This window comes from Erigeron canadensis, chromosome 7 (assembly GCF_010389155.1).
Source record: "Erigeron canadensis isolate Cc75 chromosome 7, C_canadensis_v1, whole genome shotgun sequence".
Lineage (NCBI taxonomy): Eukaryota > Viridiplantae > Streptophyta > Magnoliopsida > Asterales > Asteraceae > Erigeron > Erigeron canadensis.
The window spans coordinates 28,910,594-28,933,159 of NC_057767.1; the positions used below are offsets into that span (position 1 = coordinate 28,910,594).

At 35.0% G+C, this 22,566-nt stretch overlaps 2 protein-coding genes, 1 long non-coding RNA gene and 1 pseudogene across 4 annotated transcripts; 1 reads left to right on the plus strand and 3 right to left on the minus strand.

The window, feature by feature from the left end:
- The first annotated feature begins 3,494 nt into the window (after positions 1-3,494).
- Positions 3,495-6,764, plus strand: LOC122608078 (mitochondrial fission 1 protein B-like). The gene is made up of 4 exons (XM_043781163.1): positions 3,495-3,741; positions 4,215-4,341; positions 5,148-5,269; positions 5,878-6,764. Exons 1-4 carry the CDS (start codon positions 3,511-3,513, stop codon positions 5,887-5,889), a joined length of 492 nt encoding a protein of 163 aa, XP_043637098.1. The 5' UTR covers positions 3,495-3,510; the 3' UTR covers positions 5,890-6,764.
- A 790-nt stretch (positions 6,765-7,554) lies between these two features.
- On the minus strand, positions 7,555-9,198 carry LOC122606908. The gene is made up of 2 exons (XR_006325000.1): positions 7,879-9,198; positions 7,555-7,762 (listed from the first exon to the last, which is right to left on the minus strand). It is a non-coding gene; the product is annotated as an uncharacterized LOC122606908 (long non-coding RNA).
- Positions 9,199-12,989: 3,791 nt separating this feature from the next.
- On the minus strand, positions 12,990-14,764 carry LOC122606907 (heat stress transcription factor B-2c-like). Of its 2 annotated transcripts, none has more exons than XM_043779794.1 (3): positions 14,601-14,764; positions 14,228-14,480; positions 12,990-14,099 (listed from the first exon to the last, which is right to left on the minus strand). In XM_043779794.1, the coding sequence occupies exons 2-3, from the start codon at positions 14,462-14,464 to the stop codon at positions 13,287-13,289; spliced, it is 1,050 nt and encodes a 349-aa protein (XP_043635729.1). In that variant the 5' UTR covers positions 14,465-14,480; positions 14,601-14,764; the 3' UTR covers positions 12,990-13,286. The 2 variants fall into 2 exon arrangements, with proteins under 2 accessions (XP_043635729.1, XP_043635728.1); XM_043779793.1 differs by having other exon boundaries at positions 14,583-14,764.
- Positions 14,765-21,099: 6,335 nt separating this feature from the next.
- LOC122608616 lies at positions 21,100-21,844 on the minus strand (annotated as a pseudogene).
- Between the last annotated feature and the right edge of the window lie 722 nt (positions 21,845-22,566).

The following is a 22,566-nucleotide window of genomic DNA, read 5'->3' on the forward strand; positions in this document are numbered from 1 at the left end:
TTTGTCAATTGTCAATGTAAGAACGCTTTCTTGGTCCAACCATATTCTGTTTTCTATAATATATTTTGTTTTATTTTGTATGTTAGATTGTTAGAATAATATTTTACAAATATAAAATATTGTTAGTTGAATAGTCGAAACCACATTCATGTCGTTTTGTTTTAACTAACTTTACGTATGCAGCTTTAAGTATATCATCATTGAAATATGCTTAAAGGAATAGAGGTCAATTTATTTTACTTCCAAAACAAATAGAAGGAAACATATATTTGTGAGCATAAAATATGCATATGTGTTTTATGAGCGACATTATGTTCATTGGAGTATGAAAAAAATAAAATGAGTCCAGCTTATTTTTAGTTCAATTTGAGTCCATTGATTTTCTTCTATCTCCACAAATTCCAACCACCTCCTACCACCACCACCATCATCTCCAACCACCACCATGATTTTTCGGAAACGACAACCACCGCCATCACGACTTACGCATGTGTAAGTTAACTTACGCATTTAACTTACATATGTGTAAGTTACATAGACTTTTTTTAGACTTAAATTAAGTTGGACTCAATTTATCATAGTGAAGTATAGCAAAAAAGAATGATGTACATATATGTGAACAACAATGTCACTGTGACTATTGTTTTCACTCATTTTATCTTTGATTGGTTTGGTGAAATGTTTTCAATTTAACTAAATTGAAGGTAAAATTATTACACTATGTGATTGAGATATCGTTTTTATTCATTTTACCTATAAAATCTGGCATTGAGTATTATTTACTTACTTATGAGTTAGATTGAAATATATAACACCGGACTAGTAATAAATTTCTACACCAAGGACCAAGGAGTGATGATATCTTCATCTTGAAAGGATATTTATAAGCTACATTTGAATATAATATATATATAAATATTGCTAATTTTGGTATGATAAATAAATCAGAGGATCCCTTGATAGGGTGAGTTAGATTACCAACCACATGAATTTTTAGTTTTAAGTTAGTTAAATTAAGTAATTACTTAAAATTAAATAAGGTTATATATTTATACTATCTAATAAAACAAATTTCCCTATAATTATTTTTGTCTTTGAAATACCTTATTTGCCCTTGGACATTTTTTATTCCCATAATAAGCTCTCCACCCTAAAATCAGGCACGCTCTAACCACTGTTTATTTTTTGTAACCTGTAATTTTGTTAACGCTGATATGTATACTATCTAATAAAGCAAATCCCCCCCCCATTAATTATTTCTGTCAGGCACGCTCTAACCACTGTCCCTCTTTTGTAACCCGCTATTTTGTTAATGCTGATATGAAAATTACTACCATCAACCGTTGTCACTTCCGCCAACCGCCACAGTATACCGCCGCTGCATCACATGGGTATCCATTTAGTGTATTAAAAAGCAAAAAGGTTAGGCCATCAGTCCATCACATTATTGAGTCCATCACATCATTGATGGTTTAATGGGTTTTGTTATTTTAAAGAGATGTACGTTAACTATATATTCAAAATTTTAATTGATGCACTCTATAGTTTCAAAATTACTAAATTTGTCCTTAATGAATTAATTTACATCCTAAATTTTATCTTGCTAATTTATATTCTAAGTCCTTATCTTATAAAATATTTTTATTATTTTAACATCAACTTACACTACTCGACACCAATTGTCAATGTCATCACCACGCGTCACCAACACACCGTTACCGTCGTCGCATTGTGCGAGTACCATGCTCGTGTATATATATATATATATACTTAGATACATTTTTTTGTAAGAACCATGAGAACTCTTAAAAAATATTTTTGTTCACATATTTTTTTTGTTTATTCGCATATTAAATAATATAAAAATGTATGTTGTAGAAGAAACTTTTTTAAGAAACCTTCAGAATAACATTTTGTGAACTTGTGAATGAATTTGTTCACGTTTTTTGTTCACATGTGATGAACGACTATATAAGGTTTTGAAAAAAAAAATCTTTTACAACATATGTTTTTATGACGTTTCACATGTTAATGAAAAAAAACATGTTTTTCTTTAAGATTAGGGATTTATTATGTGAGAGAGCATATTTAAGTTGGTAGGGTGTATTTAATTTCCCATCTATGTCGAGTCTAAATGAGTAGTTTTTCTTTCCCAAAATCTCTCGGGATTACTTATCAAGGGTTTTAAATTGTGTATTATCATACGAAAGAATCTCTATTGCGGAAATGACTTAGAAAATGTATGCTACACTATTTTACATTCGTGAATAATTTACCCTTTTAAAAAAAAGAGTTAATTTCATTTTTGGTACATGTGGTTTGTATATTTTAGCAGGTTCAGGACCTTTTCAGGTTTCAGTGCATTTTTGTTCCCTATTTCAGAAACCTTTTGCAAATTTGGTACAAATTAACGGTGGTTGTTAAATGAAGTCGTTAAGTAGTTAGAATTTAAAAAAAGGGTTTAATTGTAAATTTCTAAAAGTGTAAGGGGTATTTGTATTAATAGTGTTAGTAAAAAGTTTGTCATGTTGCCACTGAGATATACTAGTGATTGTTAAAGTTTGTTGTCCTATCTGACAAACTTATTCCATTTATTGCTTTTATATCCATTTATTTTATTTATAAAGAAAAAGTTTTTTAATCCTACAAACTTCTCTCTTTGATTATGTTTTAGTGATTTGTCAAATTGATATGAAAAAAATTAGGTTCTGTTCATGATCCGATTCCGGTCATATTCATGTATTAAGTTTTCAGATTCATCGATATTTGTTGACAGTTACTTTTTCGGCGAATTTTCCGGCAAAATTTGTTGATAGAATAATACGCTAGGGTTTGTGCGGAATGCAATGAGCATTTTTGTACCGGTTTCGTGCTTTAGTTCAATACAAAGAACGTAGAAATCGCAAATTTATGTTTTTCAGCCAATTGTCATATTTCCCCGTGACGGTTTCTAAAGTTCATTTTGGTTAGGCTTTGTGCATGGTGGAATTCTGAGTCGATTGGTCTGAGTTTTAAGCTTTTACTCGAAGAAAAAAAGGGTGAAATCGTGAATTTTGTTTTCCCGACGCGTTTTGAATATTACAGCGAACTGTTGAACATTCCGAAGCGAGCTAAATTACAATACTTTCATTTTTAGAACTCGTAAATTTTTTTTATAAATTTTTACAAAACATTACGTGTATATTTCATTGACAACAAGACAAACCTTTTGACCAAACACTTTTAACACGCATTCTGTTACATTTTTAGAAATTAACAATTAAACACCTCTAACAGCACTTAACTGCTTTATTTAACAGCTATCATTAATTTGACCAAATTTGCAAAAGGTTAAAAAAATAGGGACCAAAAAGTGCGATAAAACCTGAGAAGATCCTGAATCTGCAAAACATACGAACCACAGGGACCAAAAACGCAATTAACTCTTAAAAAGATAATAAAAAGGTAAAGATATCTGAATATCCAATTTTTCACAAAAATTGCATTTTCTCTTCTGTTTGTTTATATATAATGATACAAAGAGGGTTTAGGGTTTTGCCTCATCAATCGATCAATCAATCAAATCTCAATAAAAAAATGAAGATCCTGAATATTTTCAAGAAGATAATAACTTTGGACACGTCCAGTATTGATAATTATTTCGTCAGAGATGACAATATTGTTGACGTGACCATAAGAAGAATTGATAATTTTCTTTACCACCGGGACACGTATTTTTGGTTCGACTCTGAAAGCATTGAGGTAAGTAATCTTCCCTTTTTATTCAACAATTTTTTTTTTGTATATTGACTGCTAATTATAGTTTTTCGTTGCCACTTTAATTTTTAGATTAAAAGGTTCACTGTCCTTTGATTATTATTATTATGAATTTTGGACAATTTTTTTTTTCTTTCAACGATTTCAGTTCTTTATCTACAAATGTGTGTGTGTATATATATATAAAGCGTCTAGCCTTGTTTAACATTTTAAGTTTCAACATTTCATCAAAACCAAATTATATCAATAACCTACACTACTTGCACCGCCGCCCGCTGCAACGCACGGGTACCGTTCTTGTATATATAGTCAAAATGGATTTAGTTCTTGTTATTATAGGGTTGGGGGCTGGTAATATATAAGCATGGGTATTCTTGTACAAGCAACTGAGTCTAAACTTTATTCATCACAAATCTCTTATCGGGACGTTATTCTGATATTTAACTCCGTTGTTACAGGAATGTGAGCATGCCTTTGTGGATTCTCCCGATGACAAAAGAGATAGGATACATCTTTTCTTATTACGGGGTCTTGTTTCCTCATATCTACCAGATGATGTTCAATTTGGATTAACTATGCTTCAAGGTCAACATATCAATTTGAATACTTTCAGTTATCCATTCGGTCTAAGTTTCTATGTTCTTTTAATGTTTTTAATTTAAAAAGACAGCCTCTCATTGATTTAGGGTGAAGAATTTGAAGTTTTGAACCTATGATGGTTCGGTTTACTTATCTCTTTGGCCCTTAGAGTGCAGGGTGTCATCCGCATTTACCTACGCCCTTCGGTATGGGGCATATCAACCCCTTTTAAATCGGCATCATGTGTCATTCGGCATTGTCAATCGGCATGCGTATGCCGGTTTTTTTACCTTTGGGAGTGTGCTTTAAGACATTATTTTTCTGGTACCTGCTGTTTCTTGTTATTGTTGACAGGAAACCTAATTTCTTTTTGTTTCTTTTTTTTTGGGAGGGGGGGTGGGGGGTGTTAATTTAGGCAACCTAATCGTCGCTTATTTCGTGATATACTGCATGCCAATGCCTCATCCAATTGTCGTTTCAACAAGTTTTGGTAAGAGACATGTGGCAAGCTATTATTGGTTACCAACAAGTCATTTTTTTGGCATGTTAACAACGACACGCCCCTCCCCCTTAGCTAACCAATAGTTCAGAGGCGGTATTAACAAAAAAAAAAAAAGAGGAGGGGGGAAGAGGGGCCAATTCCAATGTTTTTTTAATCTATTAAGGGTAGTATGTTTACTATTTATTATTTATTTCACTTAATACATGTATAAAGTTTAAGTTCTGATTTTGCCCCCTCGTGAACTTTTTCCTGGAACCCCCTCCCCGGCAATAGGCTGCTTTTTACTATATCTTTTACATGGCTATTTCAGATTTACTGCTTCATGCTCCTACCCCCAAACAAAAGCGAAAAGTGATGTTTATACTTGCTCTTGGGTATTTTAGAATTGGGAACTTTTCAAAGAGCCTGGACTCTGTTTCTCGTTGTTTGGAGGTATGGTATTTCATTTTCCACAAAGCTTCTATAGTTCATTTTATGTGCTTGCCCTAATTAATTTGGTTTTCATAAATTTATTTACTTGGAGTTGGAGGTAATTACATAGTCTTTTTTTTTTTGAGGGGACATTTGTTTTGTTTGTCTAAGTAGGAGTCTCTTTTTTATTATGTTAAAACTTTTTAAAATATTCATATTTATGTTCCCTTTGTATGACTAGAGTTAAGCATATAGTCAATAGTTTTTACTCGGTGCAACATTATTTTTTTTACATTTATTTTGGATTATTTAGTTTTACCACAGTGCGTGTAAACAAAACTTATTATGATATGAATACTAGGAAGTAAACAAATACAATTTACAACTTTTATCTTGTAAACCTACAATTTATTTAGTATTTTGGTAAATTGTGAGTCGATATTCAATATGGTTCTAGGAGGTCATTCATTTAGTTTCATTAGTTATATTTCACATTCTTTTATAGTTCTTTACTAAGGTTTTTTTGGTGTGTTCGCTTATGATTCTTCTTATTGATTGAGATACCAAGTGCATCTATCTGCTACATCTTTTTTTATAATCAGTGATCATGTGAACTTTTGATTATACAGATAAAACCTTAATGGAACAGGGTAAAAAATCCCGGAAAAAAGGAACTTGATGATGTTCTTCTCCCCTCGTGGTTTCTCAGGCTCAAGCGGACAGCAAGACTAATATTCAAAAGCCTCGCTCGGTTCGAATCCAATTCGTGAGATGGCCATCTTGGTCATATAGATGTCTTGCCCTCCAATCCTGGATGGGGGATCACTTGTAGGAATGACATAATTTAGAAAGAATTACCCAATTTGGCCTTAATGAACTAATTTACACCTCAAACCCTTATCTTACTAATTTACACCCTAAACTCTTATCTTCCAAGATATCTTCACTACCATAAAGAATGACCCAATTTGGCCTTAATGAACTAATTTACACCTCAAACCCTTATCTTACTAATTTACACCCTAAACTCTTAACTTCCAAGATATCTTCACTACCATCTTTACAACAATTACATTTACATCAACCTAATAGTCGCCACTACCACCACCACATCGTCGTCATCACCACCGTCGTCGCATTGTGCGGGCATCGTGCTGTATATATGTATATATAATTACAGTTTTTTGACCATTCAAGAAATTTTACGGGTGCGTCTTCGTATGCATTCCGGCTGTTTCTCCCACATCTGGACGCGCGTTTTGGGGCTTGAAGTGGGGTCCGCTACGAAATTAAAAAAAAAAATAATTAACTCTCATATGGTGTGTGTGTGTGTGAATCGTGATGTGCATATGTACATATGAAGAAGATGGTACATAGAATTTGAGTGTGTGTACAGGTGTGTGTAATCTGTGTAGTATATATATATATATATAGGTGTATATATATATTTCAAAGGAAGAAGACGATGATGTGTACTCAGTAAAATTTATATAAACTTTTCGTTTTAACCCCTCAACCTTTAGTTATTTACGAATTAATTTTTATAGTTTTAAAATTTTACTTTTAAACCCTAACATTATATCTAAATTTTTGTTTAAAATTGTATAAATTTTGTTATTATTATTAATAAAAGTTTTACTTAATTTGTTTTTAATTTAGTTATTTTTGTGAAAAAGAAAAATGGAATAATTAAATAATAAATGAATAGTGGAAGAAGTGAGTATTATAAGGAGGGAGGTGTTCTTGGAGAAAGAAACTTGAGGAATAGTGAAAGAAGTGGATAAGAAACAGGGAAGAAGTGACTCCTATAAGGAGAGGCCTTAGAATCCGAAGTTGGCCAACAAAATTACCTTACATACTCTATTTCTTGTGGGCATTTAATCGAGCACCTTCCATGCATTAAATATAGGGAACACTTTCAGCCCAAATTGGGAGGTTATTTGCTTCATAAGTTTCCTGTTCAATAATAAAAACAACACCGGAAAATGTATAAAAAAAAAAGGATAAAATATAGACAACACTTCAGGAAAATCATAATGGAGATTACTTCAATTCAAAGTTCTATTGTGGAGAAAAAAGTAAAAGCAAAAATCAAATAAAAATACACAAACTTGTTTTGATAGTTACAAATTTCAAGCAAATTAGGCAGGTTGCCTCCATAATTAGATAGATCGAATTAATTGACAAAGCACTTGTTAAACCATCCTAAAAGAGAATATATTCCCCAAATAATAGGAAAATCTATTACTGCTCTTAACCAACTAAAAAAAAAAAAAAAAGAGTATCGTGGCTTTGACAGAATCAGATACAGAATAAAACTGTTTACATAACAACAAATCTATTAAATATGCATAAAACTTGTTGCACCAACTAACCTACTGAAACGTAGAAAAAACATAAAATCACTAGTCCAATTGCACATTGCATAGAAAAGCACAGTCAAATTGACGCTAAGTATGAAGCGGATGATGCATCTTCACACCTCTTGGGTCCAGATCCTCCCTCATCATTTCTCTGCAATTATCAATCAATTCCTTAAAAACTGAAGCCTCAATTGCAACAATAACTTTTTTTAATATATGCAAAAGAAACTAGAATTTAAATTGGAAAGACATTGAAGGTGTACTCACATTTCTTCCGGGACAAGATACGCATGCTCGATAACACGCCTCGGTTTGCGTTTTTCAATGCTAAGGTTTCTACAAAGAACCGTTGAGAAACAAATTAGACTTTATTGTTTAAATGTCCCATGAGAAAAGTTTTTGTATACCCCTAAAGATTGTTCTTACTTCTTATTATAAGAAAGGGAAAAAAAGAAAAGGTAAGACAGCATGTATGTAAAGTTATAAAATTGAGCATTATTGTAACAAATTCAAACATTAATGTCACAATTAAAGTATTTAGTAACAATTTGATGCATTAAGTTACTGAAATCACAAATTTCAGCGATTGTTGACAGTATAATGGTGGCTTCTATTATTACCCAAACCCAAACAAGCTTTCAAAGTGGGCGAAAGCTCTTTATTTTATGGTCACTGGCTTCAATTGCCGTTGTGACCTTATTGATCACCATTTTTATAACATTTATGGCAATACAACAGATTCATATACTCAAGAAAAAGTCTGACTGTGAAGATCCTGGTGCAAGTAACAGCACTTCCGTTGATCAAAATTTGTATCTTTTAAGTAGCAGCAGGTCAAAAGAATCATTGGGTATTAACGTAGCAATGTTTGAACAACCCCTAGCCCGGTTGACTATCGCAGACATTCTTTAAGCCACCAACAACTTCTGCAAGTCTGAAATTGTTGCTGATGGTGGATTGGTACTGTCTACAAAGCCCAGTTACCAAATGGAAAGACAGTAGTAATAAAAAAAATGAACCAATCAAAATCGCAGGGCAGTTTTTAGCTGAAATGGAGACATTAGCAGAGTGTATTTGCTTGGTTACTGCTCATTTGATGAAGAGAAACTGCTTGTTTGGTGACTTTATGGAAAACGGAAGTTTGGATCATTGGCTACGAATGTGAACCGAAGACATGAAAATCTTTACATGGGCTAAAAGGTTCAAGATTGCAGTGGGTGCAGCCCGTGGTTGAGATTTTTTGCATCACGGGTTCATTCCCCATATTATTCATAGGGATATCATAGCGAGCAACAGTTTACTCGATGAAAACTTTGACCCAAAAGTTGCTGATTTTGTGCTAGCAAGGTTGATAAATGCATGTGAGACTCATGTGAGTACTGATCTCTGGAAGGTTTGGCCAAAATAAGGGAATGTTTATGACATAATTTGAATTTAGCTTATGACATTATAATTACAAAACTAGTTCATAAGTAGAAAAAAGAGCTTCATTCCAGCATTTAAACCACATACACCGATTATTATAGAAGTTAAAAAGTCGCAAATTGACGCTCAGATAAAAAAGGGTCCAGGTCAGAATAGGTAAGTTATACATTTTACATACCAGGCCCATTGAGTTTTTCCACTTGGTCATTTCTCAACAATAATTAAGATTAAGCCTGCAATATCAGGCCAAACACGATTGTTCTGAAAGATAACTCATCAAAATTCACGAAAATTACAATATCTAGACTCTAGAGTATAAAAGGAGAATATAAACATTGAACTCGTCATGTTAGCATCGCTTAATTTCTATCTTAATATCAAGGTAATTAAACTATGACTCTCCATCTAATTAATCAATAAGCAGCAAGAGACTGTGGCCATGCTCACGCTAAAAATTTATCATCAACACAGGTCACATACTTAAAGTCGGTCAATTTTATTTTAGAAACTGACCCACCTTAGAAAACAGGTCAACTAAGGTTGTATCTTTGAGGTTGAATTTAGAAAAATTAGTTAGGATGTAAGAACCATGTAAAGCAAGGAACCATTTTGGTGCGTGGCGTAAGTTCTCTATCAGTCCTTGGCATGAGTTATCCATAAAAAAGGGCAAAAGAATGTTGGATCAATCTTACCCAGCCCACACTAAAATGACACGGTTCAATCTTAGCTCGTTTTGACTCATTACCTAAGCTGCCCGGTCATATCTATATTCTCACTTGAGTACATTACCTTTTGTCCTGTTGATAGACCTTCAGAATCTTGTTCTGTAGCAATAGGTCTATGTCAATGGCCTGTTCTTGACTGCTTCTCAATATTAAAAGGTTTAGAAATGTATCCTTATATTCCAGTTACTGAAAGATTATACAATTCAATAGTTATGACTGTGTTTTACTTATGTCATTCATCAGACACCAAAACACCGGCAAAAAAGTACATCACTGACCTGATTGACTGATTCCCTGAATCACAACTAAACATGGAGGCGGTATGTGGTACACTCAACCATTCCAGAAAAGTGGAATTGGACCTGAAATTGGGAAGATAGAATTTTAAATTATCATAACAGACAATTTATTATTTGACCCTTATATAATCAGATAATTAAAAGTAAAATTTGCTTTATCCAAGTAATATAAGCATCACATGGTGCGTTTCTTTTTATTTAAGAAAAGAAATAAAGTAATATAAGTTAAACAAATTCAAGAGTACGGTTTCTTAATAAAAATAGAAAACCGGAGGCTTTTCTTGGTTCAATTGTGTATTAACCATGAGCAGATTTTGAAGATTCTTTTCCATGGGTGTGCTAACACTTAGATCACATGAAAGTTTGCTATATATAAATCAATTAATCAAGAATAATTAAATATTACCTTTAAGTTAAGTATTATTGAAAAACATTACTTACATGAGATGCTCAATATCTCCTTGTAAGTTGTAGCTTACCTGCAAAAGGAAAGAGAAAGAAGAACCCGATGAATATCAATAATAAACTGAACTGTGGTACAAATATGGCAATCATGCTCGTTAGGTTGGTTGGATGACAGGTGGTACAAATAAACTGAAGCATGGTTAATGGGTCAAATTTTCAAATGGGTTAGAGCATCATAGACAGACCCAATTGGCACCAAGCCTACTGATTTCTCTAGTTTGATTTTTTCTTATATGTAGCAACTTCGACATATATTCATATAAATGGGTTCTACAACTTGAAACTACAATAACCAAATAAAAAAACTATCAGAATACAATACCAGACATCCACATAGTGTTTTAATCATATCTGACACGCCAACTATTTATAACAAATTTAGACCTTTTAGAAGAAAGTGCAAAAAATTACGTCATGATCGTTATACCAACCTGCCCCCTAGCCGATTTTGCCACCTCTACATGTCAGATTAGTTTCTCTTCTGTGAAGTCTTCAATATGAACCACATTTTTTGTCTTGGTGGAGTTATCGTTGATGCTCTCCAGCAATTCTTCCAGACCTTTGGCTGTTGCATTCAAGTTTTCTATTAACATGTTCAATTCAAATCTGCAATAAAGAGAACTATCAACCAATCAACCTTCTAAAAAACATGTAAGGAAACCATTAGACTAAGAAGTAGGTTTCATTTTATCTCCAGTTACATCTACAGTGGGTTTACTTTCAGCTTCGCAATGCCATACATCTCATTTTTGAGTCTCAGGCTGGTCATGTATAGTTGGATCAAACGGTGCTAAGTATGACAAAAAAAAAAAAAAGGAAGCAAAAGATATAAGCACTGTAACATTAAAACTTATCAAACATACATTATTTGTTGATTTTCCTTATGACATGTCAACTATGTAAACTTTGCTTTTCCTATCATGGATTCAGATGGATAATCGGTGGGTGCATATCCAGCTCTAAAATATATATGACTGCAACAGTTTCACAATCTCTAAAACCTTGAAACATTCAGCAAGCATTCATTTAAACACGCTCATTCCAAATAACCCATCCACAAAATCGGTCCATTCTTAACTGAAAATTAAAACTACCACAGATGCTAAAATAGATGCTAAATTAAGTCAAAAGCATACCTTAGCTAAGTAGAGATTGCGGTGGTCAATCTCTTCCTAATTCGTCTTTTCTACTTCTTTATCATGGGTTGCTTTCTTATTCAAGGCCTTCAAAACTTTTAGGTGTCTGCCTTTGAGAATAATACCGAAACCAACTACATAAGTTGCTGCTGCAAATGCAGCATCAGCAGCATGAAGTGTTTTAAATTTAATTACATCAGAAGTCCTAAAACAAAATAACAACATTTTAGTTTCCAAGAGATAATTTAAGGTGAGTATTATAGAAAATGTAACTATCAAAAAGTTGATTACTTGCTGACCTGATGGAGAACAGGTCAAACGACTGGATTTCACCAAATTCCGACAGACCCAACATATCAGCAAACAGAGAGGATAAATATATGCCTGACCTTTTCTTGATCAAGTCTAATCTATACTTGACACCTGCTTCAGTCAAGACAAACAACCTTGCACCAAATCTCAATCTAAACACATAAAATTAAATTAAATTTAGACAAATATAACCAATCATTGAGATAACAAATTCAAGGCCCTAGCTATAAGTACTACATAAGATCTCACAAGAGAGATGCATATAATTATTAGATTTTTTTTGAACAGCATATAATTATTAGATTGTAATTCTCTGCTAATTATTCCAGTTTTTTAGACAAATCTTTAATGTGGTTGTCGAGCTTAACAAATTTAGGTCATGTTAAACATAGCACACCATTTCCTATCCATACATTTGAGACCAGAATTAGACAGTGTTGCTGTCGGCGTCACTCACTCACTCATCAAGGATATCTAAGACAGCAGATCAAAATGGCCCTCTTGGAATGTTTTGCTTAGGAATAGTTCGTATTTGTTACAACTTGGATTGCTTTTGTATTATCTACACTAAAAATGAACTTGCAGAAAGAATCTATATCGCATTAGTTAACGCATATTATGGACAATTAACCACGAACCATTTGACATTAGACGCAAAACAAATTTTAACAAAAAGAAGCTTCTCAGTTCATGTAAAATAAAATTATTAATAACAATAAACAATCTTGTAACCAAAATTTCTATACAAGTATAATATGAATGAAGTTCCACTAACTAAATGAATGGTCCCATATAACAACAGCCCTCCTTGACTTTTTTCAGTAAAGGGGATTCTCAAATCTTTTTTGATAAGGTTTATGATAATAAACAGCGAAATTCCTTCTGGAATATGAAAATAAAAATTATACACTTTCCCCTCTTATACCAATCATCAATAGATGGATTAATATATGATGAAACCTGAAACTAAGAAGTCTTGGATTCAAATCCTGGAGTGAGCAAAATGCTTTCAAGAATGAATACAAGGGTTTTCTCCTCTAGAATTGAAATTGAGTATACGAAGAGACATACTGCTGAGCCCAAATTTACAGTAAAAAAAAAAAATACACTTTCTCCTTTTAAATGAAAAATCAAAGGCCAAAAAAGTCCAGGAAACTTCTAGCACTTGGTCCATATCTACCACCCGACAACAATCGACACGTGACTTCAAAGTGGCACGTGCTTATCTCTAGGACTTCGCCACATTTACATTTTTCCTCCTCATGTTTTTCATCCCTTTCCATTTCAATCCCAAAATTAAAAGTCACACAAATCTAACCACAATCTGACCGCTGACATTTCTTCATCGTCCAACTAGATTCATTATTATCAACCACAACGCTACTACTACCGTTCCCATTTTGATCCAACGGCTCAGGTTTCATATCTAATCCAGGCTGCTGCAGCTGCAGCTCATTATCGTGTTCCGTCGATCCGGATCCGTTCTCTCTTAACCGTTTTAAACCTATAGCTACACCAAATAACCTAGGGCTAATTCCACCAGGTTCCATCTCACCACTACCGCCGCTGTCTAAGGCGTCGGCCTTACCTAAACACTCCTCGGCCAACCGCCTCAACGGCAAAAGATCTAGCGGTTTCAAAGTGTCGTTCTCCGCCGCTATTGGCGCCGGCGACTGTTGTGAACTGCTTCCTTCCGACGGTTTATCGGAAGCGTAATTAGACATCATTAGGTATATATTAGAACATAAACTCTTCATCTGATTCAACTCTTTACTAAGCTGATGATTTTCTCTTCTCAACCTCTCGTTTTCACCGGCGAGATCGGTGTTCGTTCCGCCGGAAGCGGTTGTTTCTCTAGATAAGTTAGTTGTTCCGCCGCCGCCTCGAGATGAATTTGATGATAAAACTTGTTCTTCACCTGAGTCAGAAGGAGATACAGTCGTCCTTATCGTCGGAGATAGTACAGCTGCAACAGGAGGAGCTACGACGACGGCTGGTGCCGGAGGAGCAGGTGGTTGAGCTGCGACGATCTTCCGCCGTTGTATATCACATAACATGTGCTTTTCACCTCTACGGAAACATTCATTTGAAAACTCCCATCGGTCAGGCACAACCTTCCTAAATCCCTAACAAATTTTACATAAAACATCAATACATACATACGTGTGTATATATATATATATGATATGTATATATATTTATTTAGATATATATATATATATAATATAATGATAATATGAGAGCTGAAACTTACATAGGTGTTGAGCTGGCGGACAAAACTAGAGAAATTATTGTGTTTGAAATATTTGGGGAGTAAATCCTTTGCAAATTCGGCTGGATTCCAAACTATAAAACTAGATCCATCTTCGTTCCACGATATTACTTCATCAATCGATTTATCATCAACAAGCTGATAGGTTTTCGTCAAAAACGGCGTCGGAAGAGATCTACTACCGGTACCGGTGTCTCCTCCCCTTACCGGCGACTCCATGCCACCACGAAACCAGCTACATCACAACGAAATATACAATATCAGAATCATCTTTTTTTTTTCGATATTTTTATATACAATAAAACGCCACAAATAAATGAATAAATATAGATTATACCGATGAATTAATTAGTACATGCAAGATTAGATCTGATGGAATGAGGATTCTAGAAAGTTCCTTGTAGGAAAATAGAAAGAGAAGGATAAGGTGCAATGATGAAAAGAGAGAGAATTAGAAAGGAAAAAGGGGCGTGGGGCGGGTGACTTGGTGAGAGTTATTATCTTGGAATTGAATTAAACAAAAAAAAATGGATGATTAAAAGAAAGAACGAGAAGCTACGCAAAGAGAAAGAATAAAATATATATTCCAGAAGTTTCTACTTGATTGCCGTGGATTTTAATGTGTCAAGAGGTTGACGGCCCTGATTAAATCTACATTGTAAATTTGTAACGACGACCAGTTTAACTTGCACATGTTTTCTACTTTGTTCGGCACCTTATTCAATCATCTTTTCATTCCTTTTTATTTGTTTATTTTAAACGTATTGTTTTTTAATGGATCATACATGGATTTATTATACATAAATTTGTAGTTGGTGATGGTGGACTGGTGGTTTGTGGCAGCAAGCGGTGAAATTAAGGTGTTTGTGGTGGTGGTGGTGATGGTAATGATGGTGGCGTCAGATTGTGACTGGTGGTAGTGGCGGCGGGTTGTATTATGGTAATTACTATTTGAGTTTCCTATTTGTCAGATTTTATTTCCTATTTTCATTATATTAGTATTTTATTTAGATTGGTAATTACTTTGAGCCTACTTTTCATCCTCTTATAAATAGAGGCATTAGACAATTGTTTTTACATTGAATACGATAATATTTTTTTCTCTCTTATATTCATATTTTGTTAACTATTGTTATTTGAGGAGAAAGTTTGTCTTCTCAGTTCCCTCTCCATATTAGTTGGTACCAGAGCCACGTTGTTTCTCATCGTGATGATTGGCGACAAAGATGGCAGGGACAAAAGTCTCTCTAACGTGCTCAAAGGGATTGACACAATAACAACTATGCTTCAAGCTTTGACCACCCGTGTGGATCAAACAGAAGCCGAGTTGAGAGAGTTAGGACAACAACCCCATAACCAACCACCTTTACAGTCGCAACAACAACCACAACAACTACAACCACCGCCGCCAAAACATCAACGTCAACAGCAGCTACGACATCAAAACCAACAGCCAACACCACAACACCAGCGATGACCCCAACAGTTTCTTCTTCGTTATGGAGAGGAATCCTCTTTAGATGAGGATTTTAATGGGTTATTAGATACCTACCGTGACCCCACTAGAGGACAAAATCGGCGTGATTATTTTCACCTAAAGGTAGATCTACCGTTCTTTAATGGGAATCTCAATATTGAGGAATTTTTAGACTGGCTAGCAGAAGTAGAGAGGTTTTTCGAGTTTGCAGAAATCTTAGAGAACAAACAAGTAAAGCTTGTTGCATATCGATTGAAAGGGGGGGGGGGCTTCCTCTTGGTTGGAGCAAGTCCAGAATCAACGTAGGCGGATGGGTAAACAACCGACTCAGTCTTGGACAAAGATGAAGCGGATGTTGATGGGTCGATTTCTACCTCCTAATTATGACCAGTTCTTATTCGAGCAATATCAATCATTACGCCAAGGACAAAAGACTGTTCCAGAATATACAGCTGAATTTTTGCGGTTATCATCAACAAATAATTTGATGGAGATTGAAGGACAACAAATATCGAGGTATCTTTATGGATTAAAGCCATCCATACGTGAAAAGATTGGTTGTCAAGTAGTCCTGACACTAAATGAGGCCATAAACTTGGCACGACGGGCCGAGTCAATGAGCAACAGAGGAGGAAACCTTGGAGGCGAGTTGAACCGTTTTCCTACTGGTGAAGCATCGAAACAGCCTTCCAAATTTCAGCCTTCCAAGTTTAGTAATGCAACAGGTTCAAGTTCTAATACTAACAAGAATGAGCATAAGGATAAGGAGGCTGCCAAAAAGCCAACAGCAAACCCTTATGCAAAACCAACAGGTGACACTTGTTATAGGTGTGGTCAAGTCGGCCATAGGTCAAATACTTGCCCCCAACGCCGACAAGTTAGTTATACAGAGAACATTGAAAACGAGGATAATGAAGCTTTTGAGGAGGATAATGATGAGGTAGTATTCCTGATGTTGTTCTTAAGTTACTTTCAAATTTTTGTTATATAATGCCTGGAGAACTTCCTAATGAATTGCCACCAATGAGAGACATTCAACATGCTATTGATCTAATGCCTGGGGCAAGTTTACCAAATCTGCCACATTATCGCATGAACCCAAAAGAAAGTACAATTTTACAAGAGATGGTTAGGAACTACTTCATAAAGGTCTAATTCGTGTTAGTATGAGCCCGTGTGTAGTGCCCGCATTATTGGCTCCAAAAAAAGATGGGAGCTGGCGGATGTGTGTTGATAGCCGAGCTATTAACAAGATTATAGTTAGATATAGGTTTCCAATTCCTCGACTTGAGGATATGTTGGACAGGTTATCTGGTGCAAAGGTCTTCACAAAGATTGATTTAAGAAGTGGGTATCACCATATTAGAATTCGAGCTGGGGATGAATGAAAGACAGCATTCAAGACAAAAAAAGGGCTTTACGAGTGGCTAGTTATGCCATTTGGATTAAGCAACGCACCGAGCACATTTATGCGGTTGATGAACCAAGTGTTAAAACCATTTATTGATAAATTTGCAGTTGTTTATTTTGATGACATATTAATTTATAGCACTAATGAGGCTGATCATACAAACCATTTGCGACAAGTGCTGCTTGTTTTGCAGGAGAACAAATTATATATAAATGTCAAAAAGTGTCGTTTTATGCAAGCCAGCTTGATCTTTTTGGGTTTCATTATTAGTGGAGATGGGATTCAGGTGGATGGAGGGAAGGTAAAGGCGATTCAAGATTGGCCTATCCCTAAATCTGTGTCCGAAGTTAGAAGCTTTCACGGGCTTGCTACTTTTTATAGGCGATTCATCCGCAATTTCAGCACTATCGTGGCTCCTTTGACGAATTGCTTGAAGAAAGGAAAGTTCCAGTGGGGGCCTGATCAAAACAAGAGTTTTACATTAATTAAAGAGAAGTTATGCACCGCTCCAGTACTTGCTCTTCCTCGTTTTGATAGGTTATTCATGGTGGAATGTGATGCTTGTGGAGTAGGGATTGGGGCTGTCCTTTGTCAAAAAGGTTGACCCGTTGCTTATTTCAGCGAGAAATTAAGTGAAGCTCGTCAAAAGTGGTCAACCTATGATCAAGAATTTTAGGCTGTGTTTCGGGCCCTAAAGCATTGGGAACATTATCTTATACAAGATCAATTTGTTCTTTACACTGATCACCAAGCACTAAAGTATATCAACAGCCAAAAGAATGTGAGTAAAATGCATGCTCGTTGGGTGTCTTATCTCCAACAATTTCATTTTACATTGAAGCATAAGTCCAGACAACATAACCAAGTAGCTGATGCATTGAGTTGACGTGCAACCATGTTGGTGACTTTGACTAATGAGGTAACTGGATTTGAAATTTTTCATGATTTATATGCCAATGATGAAGATTTTAGTACCACTTGGAGTAAACTTCCTTTTGAGGACTTTTCTATGCATGATGGCTTTCTTTTTAAAGGGAACCGATTATGTATCCCGCGTTGTTCATTAAGGGAAAAACTGATACGAGATCTGCATGGCGGAGGCTTGAGTGGTCATCTAGGTAGAGAAAAGACAATAGCAAGCTTAGAGGAGCGTTATCATTGGCCTCAATTGAAACGGGATGTTGGAAAGTTTATACAAAGGTGCCCTATATGTCAAACCTCAAAAGGACAGTCGCAAAATACTGGTCTCTACATGCCTTTACCCGTCCCCGAGTCTATATGGGAAGATTTGTCAATGCCTTTACCCGTCCCCGAGTCTATATGGGAAGATTTGTCAATGGATTTTGTACTTGGGCTGCCTCGAACTCAACGTGGAGTGGATTCAGTTTTCGTTGTTGTGGAAAGATTCTCGAAAATGGTGCACTTCATTCCGTGCAAGAAAACATCAGATGCTTCACATGTGGCACGCCTATTCTTTCGTGAAGTAGTTCGACTACATGGAGTTCCAAAGTCTATTGTTTCTGATCGTGATACACGATTCCTAAGTCACTTTTGGATGACTTTTTGGCGCATGTTCGATACATCTTTGAATTTAGTAGTTCAGCACATCCACAAACAGATGGACAGACAAAAGTTGTAAATAGGACCTTAGGCAACCTAATTCGTTGTATATGGAGATCGACCAAAACAATGGGATTATGCGTTGCCACAAGCAGAATTTGCTTTTAATAATGTTACCCATAGTTCTACCGGGAGATCACCATTCTCTGTGGTCTATCAAAAGTCACCCCGGCATGTTGTTGACTTAGTACATCTACCAAAACTTTCTGATTATAATTCTGTTGCAGCTAAGTTGGCGACTGATTCACAAGCTATTCAAGTTGAAGTTCGGCAGAAGTTGGAAGAAACTAACCAGAAGTTTAAAAGGGCTACTGACAAGCATCGACGAGTTAATACTTTTGAAGTGGGTGACATGGTGATGGTTTTTCTTCGACGTGAGCGTTTCCCAGTAGGCAAGTACAACAAATTACAACCGAAAAAGTATGGACCCTTCAAGATCATCCATAAGATCAATGACAATGCATATGTCGTGGATTTGCCAACAACTATGAGTATCTCTAATACTTGTAATGTGGTTGACTTATCACATTATCATGATTCCCAAGTGCCTTTATATCCAGACAACTTGAGGGCGAGTTCTTTTTCAGGTGGAGGGGACTCACGTGGGACACTAATAAGGAGTCAAGATTTGAGTTTCCTATTTGTCAGATTTTATATCCTATTTTCATTATATTAGTATTTTATTTAGATAGTATTATGGTAATTACTTGGAGCCTACTTTTCATCATCTTATAAATAGAGGCATTAGACGATTGTTTTTCCATTGAATACGATAATATTTTTTCCCTCTTATATTCATATTTTGTTAACTATTGTTATTTGAGGAGAAAGTTTGTCTTCTGAGTTCCCTCTCCATATTAATATGTGTTAATATTGATTGTTAATTAAAATTTTAGTTTTTTTTTATATTCATTCTTTGTTGTTACAAAACAACATAATCCATTCTCTTTTCATGACTCTTTCATAGTATTTACATTCTCAATTACATTTTCATTCCTTAAGATTTCTTCCCACCAAACACTCCTTTATAGCATCGATAAGTTTATCATTATTGTTATTAGTTATTGATTTGATATTATTATAAAGTTATCAAGGATAGCGTCGTTTATAGCTTCAGTTTTTAAAATTAAGCAAACCTTAGTTATTACACATTTAACATTTGTTACATTTGAACGTTGTATCGCATGTTTGGCTCATTTTAAAAAAGATTTCCGGCTTCACTATTGGTGAGAAGTGAGAACCTAGATGTATTTAGAAATTTTGTACTGTATTTGTTATACTATCATCACGATGGTCAATTTTGGGCCATAACGTCATTTTCACCTTATCCAACTAACATCCCCATTTTATCCCTTAACATCATTAGTAAGACACCCTAAAAGTGGAACGGAGACGTTAGGTGCGGCGGTTGGTGTGTGACCACCTCGTCAGAAAAAGATAAACAAGGAAGAACAAAAGAGATGAGCTAACGATTTCTCATGACTGCTTCCAGATTGTGTTCGCGGTTTAGTATACCCGGTTAAACTGTAAACCGAACCGTTTAAAAAATCGAAAAAAACCAAACCGTTTTTGAATTTGGTTTTGGGTTTAGTTTGTAACCGAAACCGAAAATATATTTGGTTTTTGGTTTGATTATGGGTATATGATAATGAATTTCGTTAAATTAAAAAAAGTGAATAACTTAAATTATACATATTTTTTTTTTATATGGATGATTATTACTGTATTTTTTACTTTTGATGTCTATACATTTATTATATTCACTTTTTTGTGAAATTAGAAAAATTCAAAGTGAAAAAACTTGATCGAAGAATTTTTGATGATGATGAAAAAAAATAATTTATTTGTTCTAGTACTTTGTAAGACTAGTTTCTTTACTGAAAACTTTATTACTTATTTATCCATTTTGTGCCTAAAGTCTAAATTTACCTTTAGTGAAAATTGGTATTGTGAATTTATTTTGGTTGAACACAATTAAAATAAAAAAATAGTAAATTTGTGTTTTTCATATCTGGTTTTTTGGGTTTTTAATTGGTCTGTGACCGAATTTTAGTTTGGTTTTTCTAATTTGAATTCTATTTTGGTTTAGTTTTAGTTTTAGTTTTGAACTCGAAAACCCAAATCAAATAGACCGATGAACCTAAAACCGAACTGATGAACACTCCTACTTCCACATATGCACAAAATCAACTTAAAATAGTACATCTTAACGATATTCCAGTTGTAACAATATTACAGATTGTGGAAACATGGAATTTCTGGATGGCGAATTAAACAAGTCCGGGTAAACAAGAAAGAAGACGTGAGGGCGTGAGCCACGACGCTCTCGATGACACCAGCCTAATATCAAGATTAAAGCTTATAAGCTTAACTTTTATTGTTAAAACGTGATATCATTAGTTCATTCCTTACATTATATTTGCTAACTGTAAAGTAATAGAAAATTTTATCACTAACTTTTACGCAAATCCTACTCCAAGTTTGTGTGTCGAGATCGAATTTCATCAGAATCCTGACCCAAAACTTCAGCCAATTCAAAAATGACCATTTCAAACAACACAAACAATGCCCCTTTATATACACTACCCATTGGCAGCAGCATTACTCGATCTTCTTCCCTTTGCTTTCCCTTCCAACTGATTAACATCATCACCCGCCATCGTTTGAGCCGCTACATATGCCACTGCTGCACTGCACTCGCATACTTCACACTCTATCCAGTCACCGGATTGGGCAGTAAGAACAAGCACACAGGCACCGTTGAATTTTGCTACACCACAGAACGGTTGAGAACCCACCTGGTCCAGCTGATGTGATGAGGAGGTCCGAGGATGAGATAGGAGGCGTTGTCATGTCGCCAACACAGTGTGCTAGCTGATAGGCCCAAGTGTGCTAGCCTCATGCATAAGGCTTTCATCATCAGACCCTCTCTGCCTACGTACACCACGGACAAACATTTTTCCACCACGGGGCACGGGCTGCTGCTGAAGATATCTCGTCTACGGTAATGGATAATGGAGATGAGTTTGTTGAACTGGTTACAGATTTTAGTTGCCAGAGATGACATGGAGTCGCTGCTAGTTTCCTCCATTTATGAATGCTGACCTGAAATTTCTCTGTCCCTCTTTAGCACTATCTGATCACGTGCATGTCACGAGGACTGGGTCCAGTTTTTATTAATTTAAAGGACCACACTCGATATTCCATTAGAACATTCGTAACCGTTTACTCTTTCCCCTACACTTTTTCTGCTACATCAACATCATCTTTTCATTTCTTTCACTTTCTATTTTTCCCCTTAACCATTCACTTATCATTTGGTCCCCACTATTTTTTAATTAAAAACACAATACCTTACAATCTTTCACTCTATATCCAATCAGAATAAAAGAAAATAAGAAAAAATATATATAAATAAAAAAAATATCCCACATTTTGTCTTTTTACTTAGGCGATCACAATCACCTTCTTCCCTTCACCTACACTCCTTAACTATTCACCCTTTTCACCTTTACCTTTCACCTAGCTTTACAACTGGTCTTACAACCAAAAGCAGCCAACAAACCTGTTTATTTTTTATATTTTTTTTACTACAGAGCAAGTAAGTGTGTCTAATATGATCACTCGAAGCATAAAAAAAAAACACTAAAATTGCATACCAGTAAATGAAGGAAGTAAGATACGAGTTCATGCTTTAAGATACATCACGATCAGAAATGTATCATCTAGCCAAACACAAACAGATGGCCCAGTTTAGAAATTTTACTTGCAGATTACATTTTGCACCATTTTTAAATTCTGCATATGGCTAAG

Bases quoted from the DNA above. Each gene is read 5' to 3' on its own strand.
- LOC122606907 (XM_043779794.1), bottom strand. From the start codon at position 14,464: ATGGAGTCGCCGGTAAGGGGAGGAGACACCGGTACCGGTAGTAGATCT. The intron at 14,100-14,227 runs GTAAGTTTCAGC...AAAATTTGTTAG, and splicing joins TCCGCCAGCTCAACACCTAT to GGATTTAGGAAGGTTGTGCC.
- LOC122608078 (XM_043781163.1), top strand. From the start codon at position 3,511: ATGATACAAAGAGGGTTTAGGGTTTTGCCTCATCAATCGATCAATCAA. The intron at 3,742-4,214 runs GTAAGTAATCTT...CCGTTGTTACAG, and splicing joins TCGACTCTGAAAGCATTGAG to GAATGTGAGCATGCCTTTGT. The intron at 4,342-5,147 runs GTCAACATATCA...TGGCTATTTCAG, and splicing joins TGGATTAACTATGCTTCAAG to ATTTACTGCTTCATGCTCCT.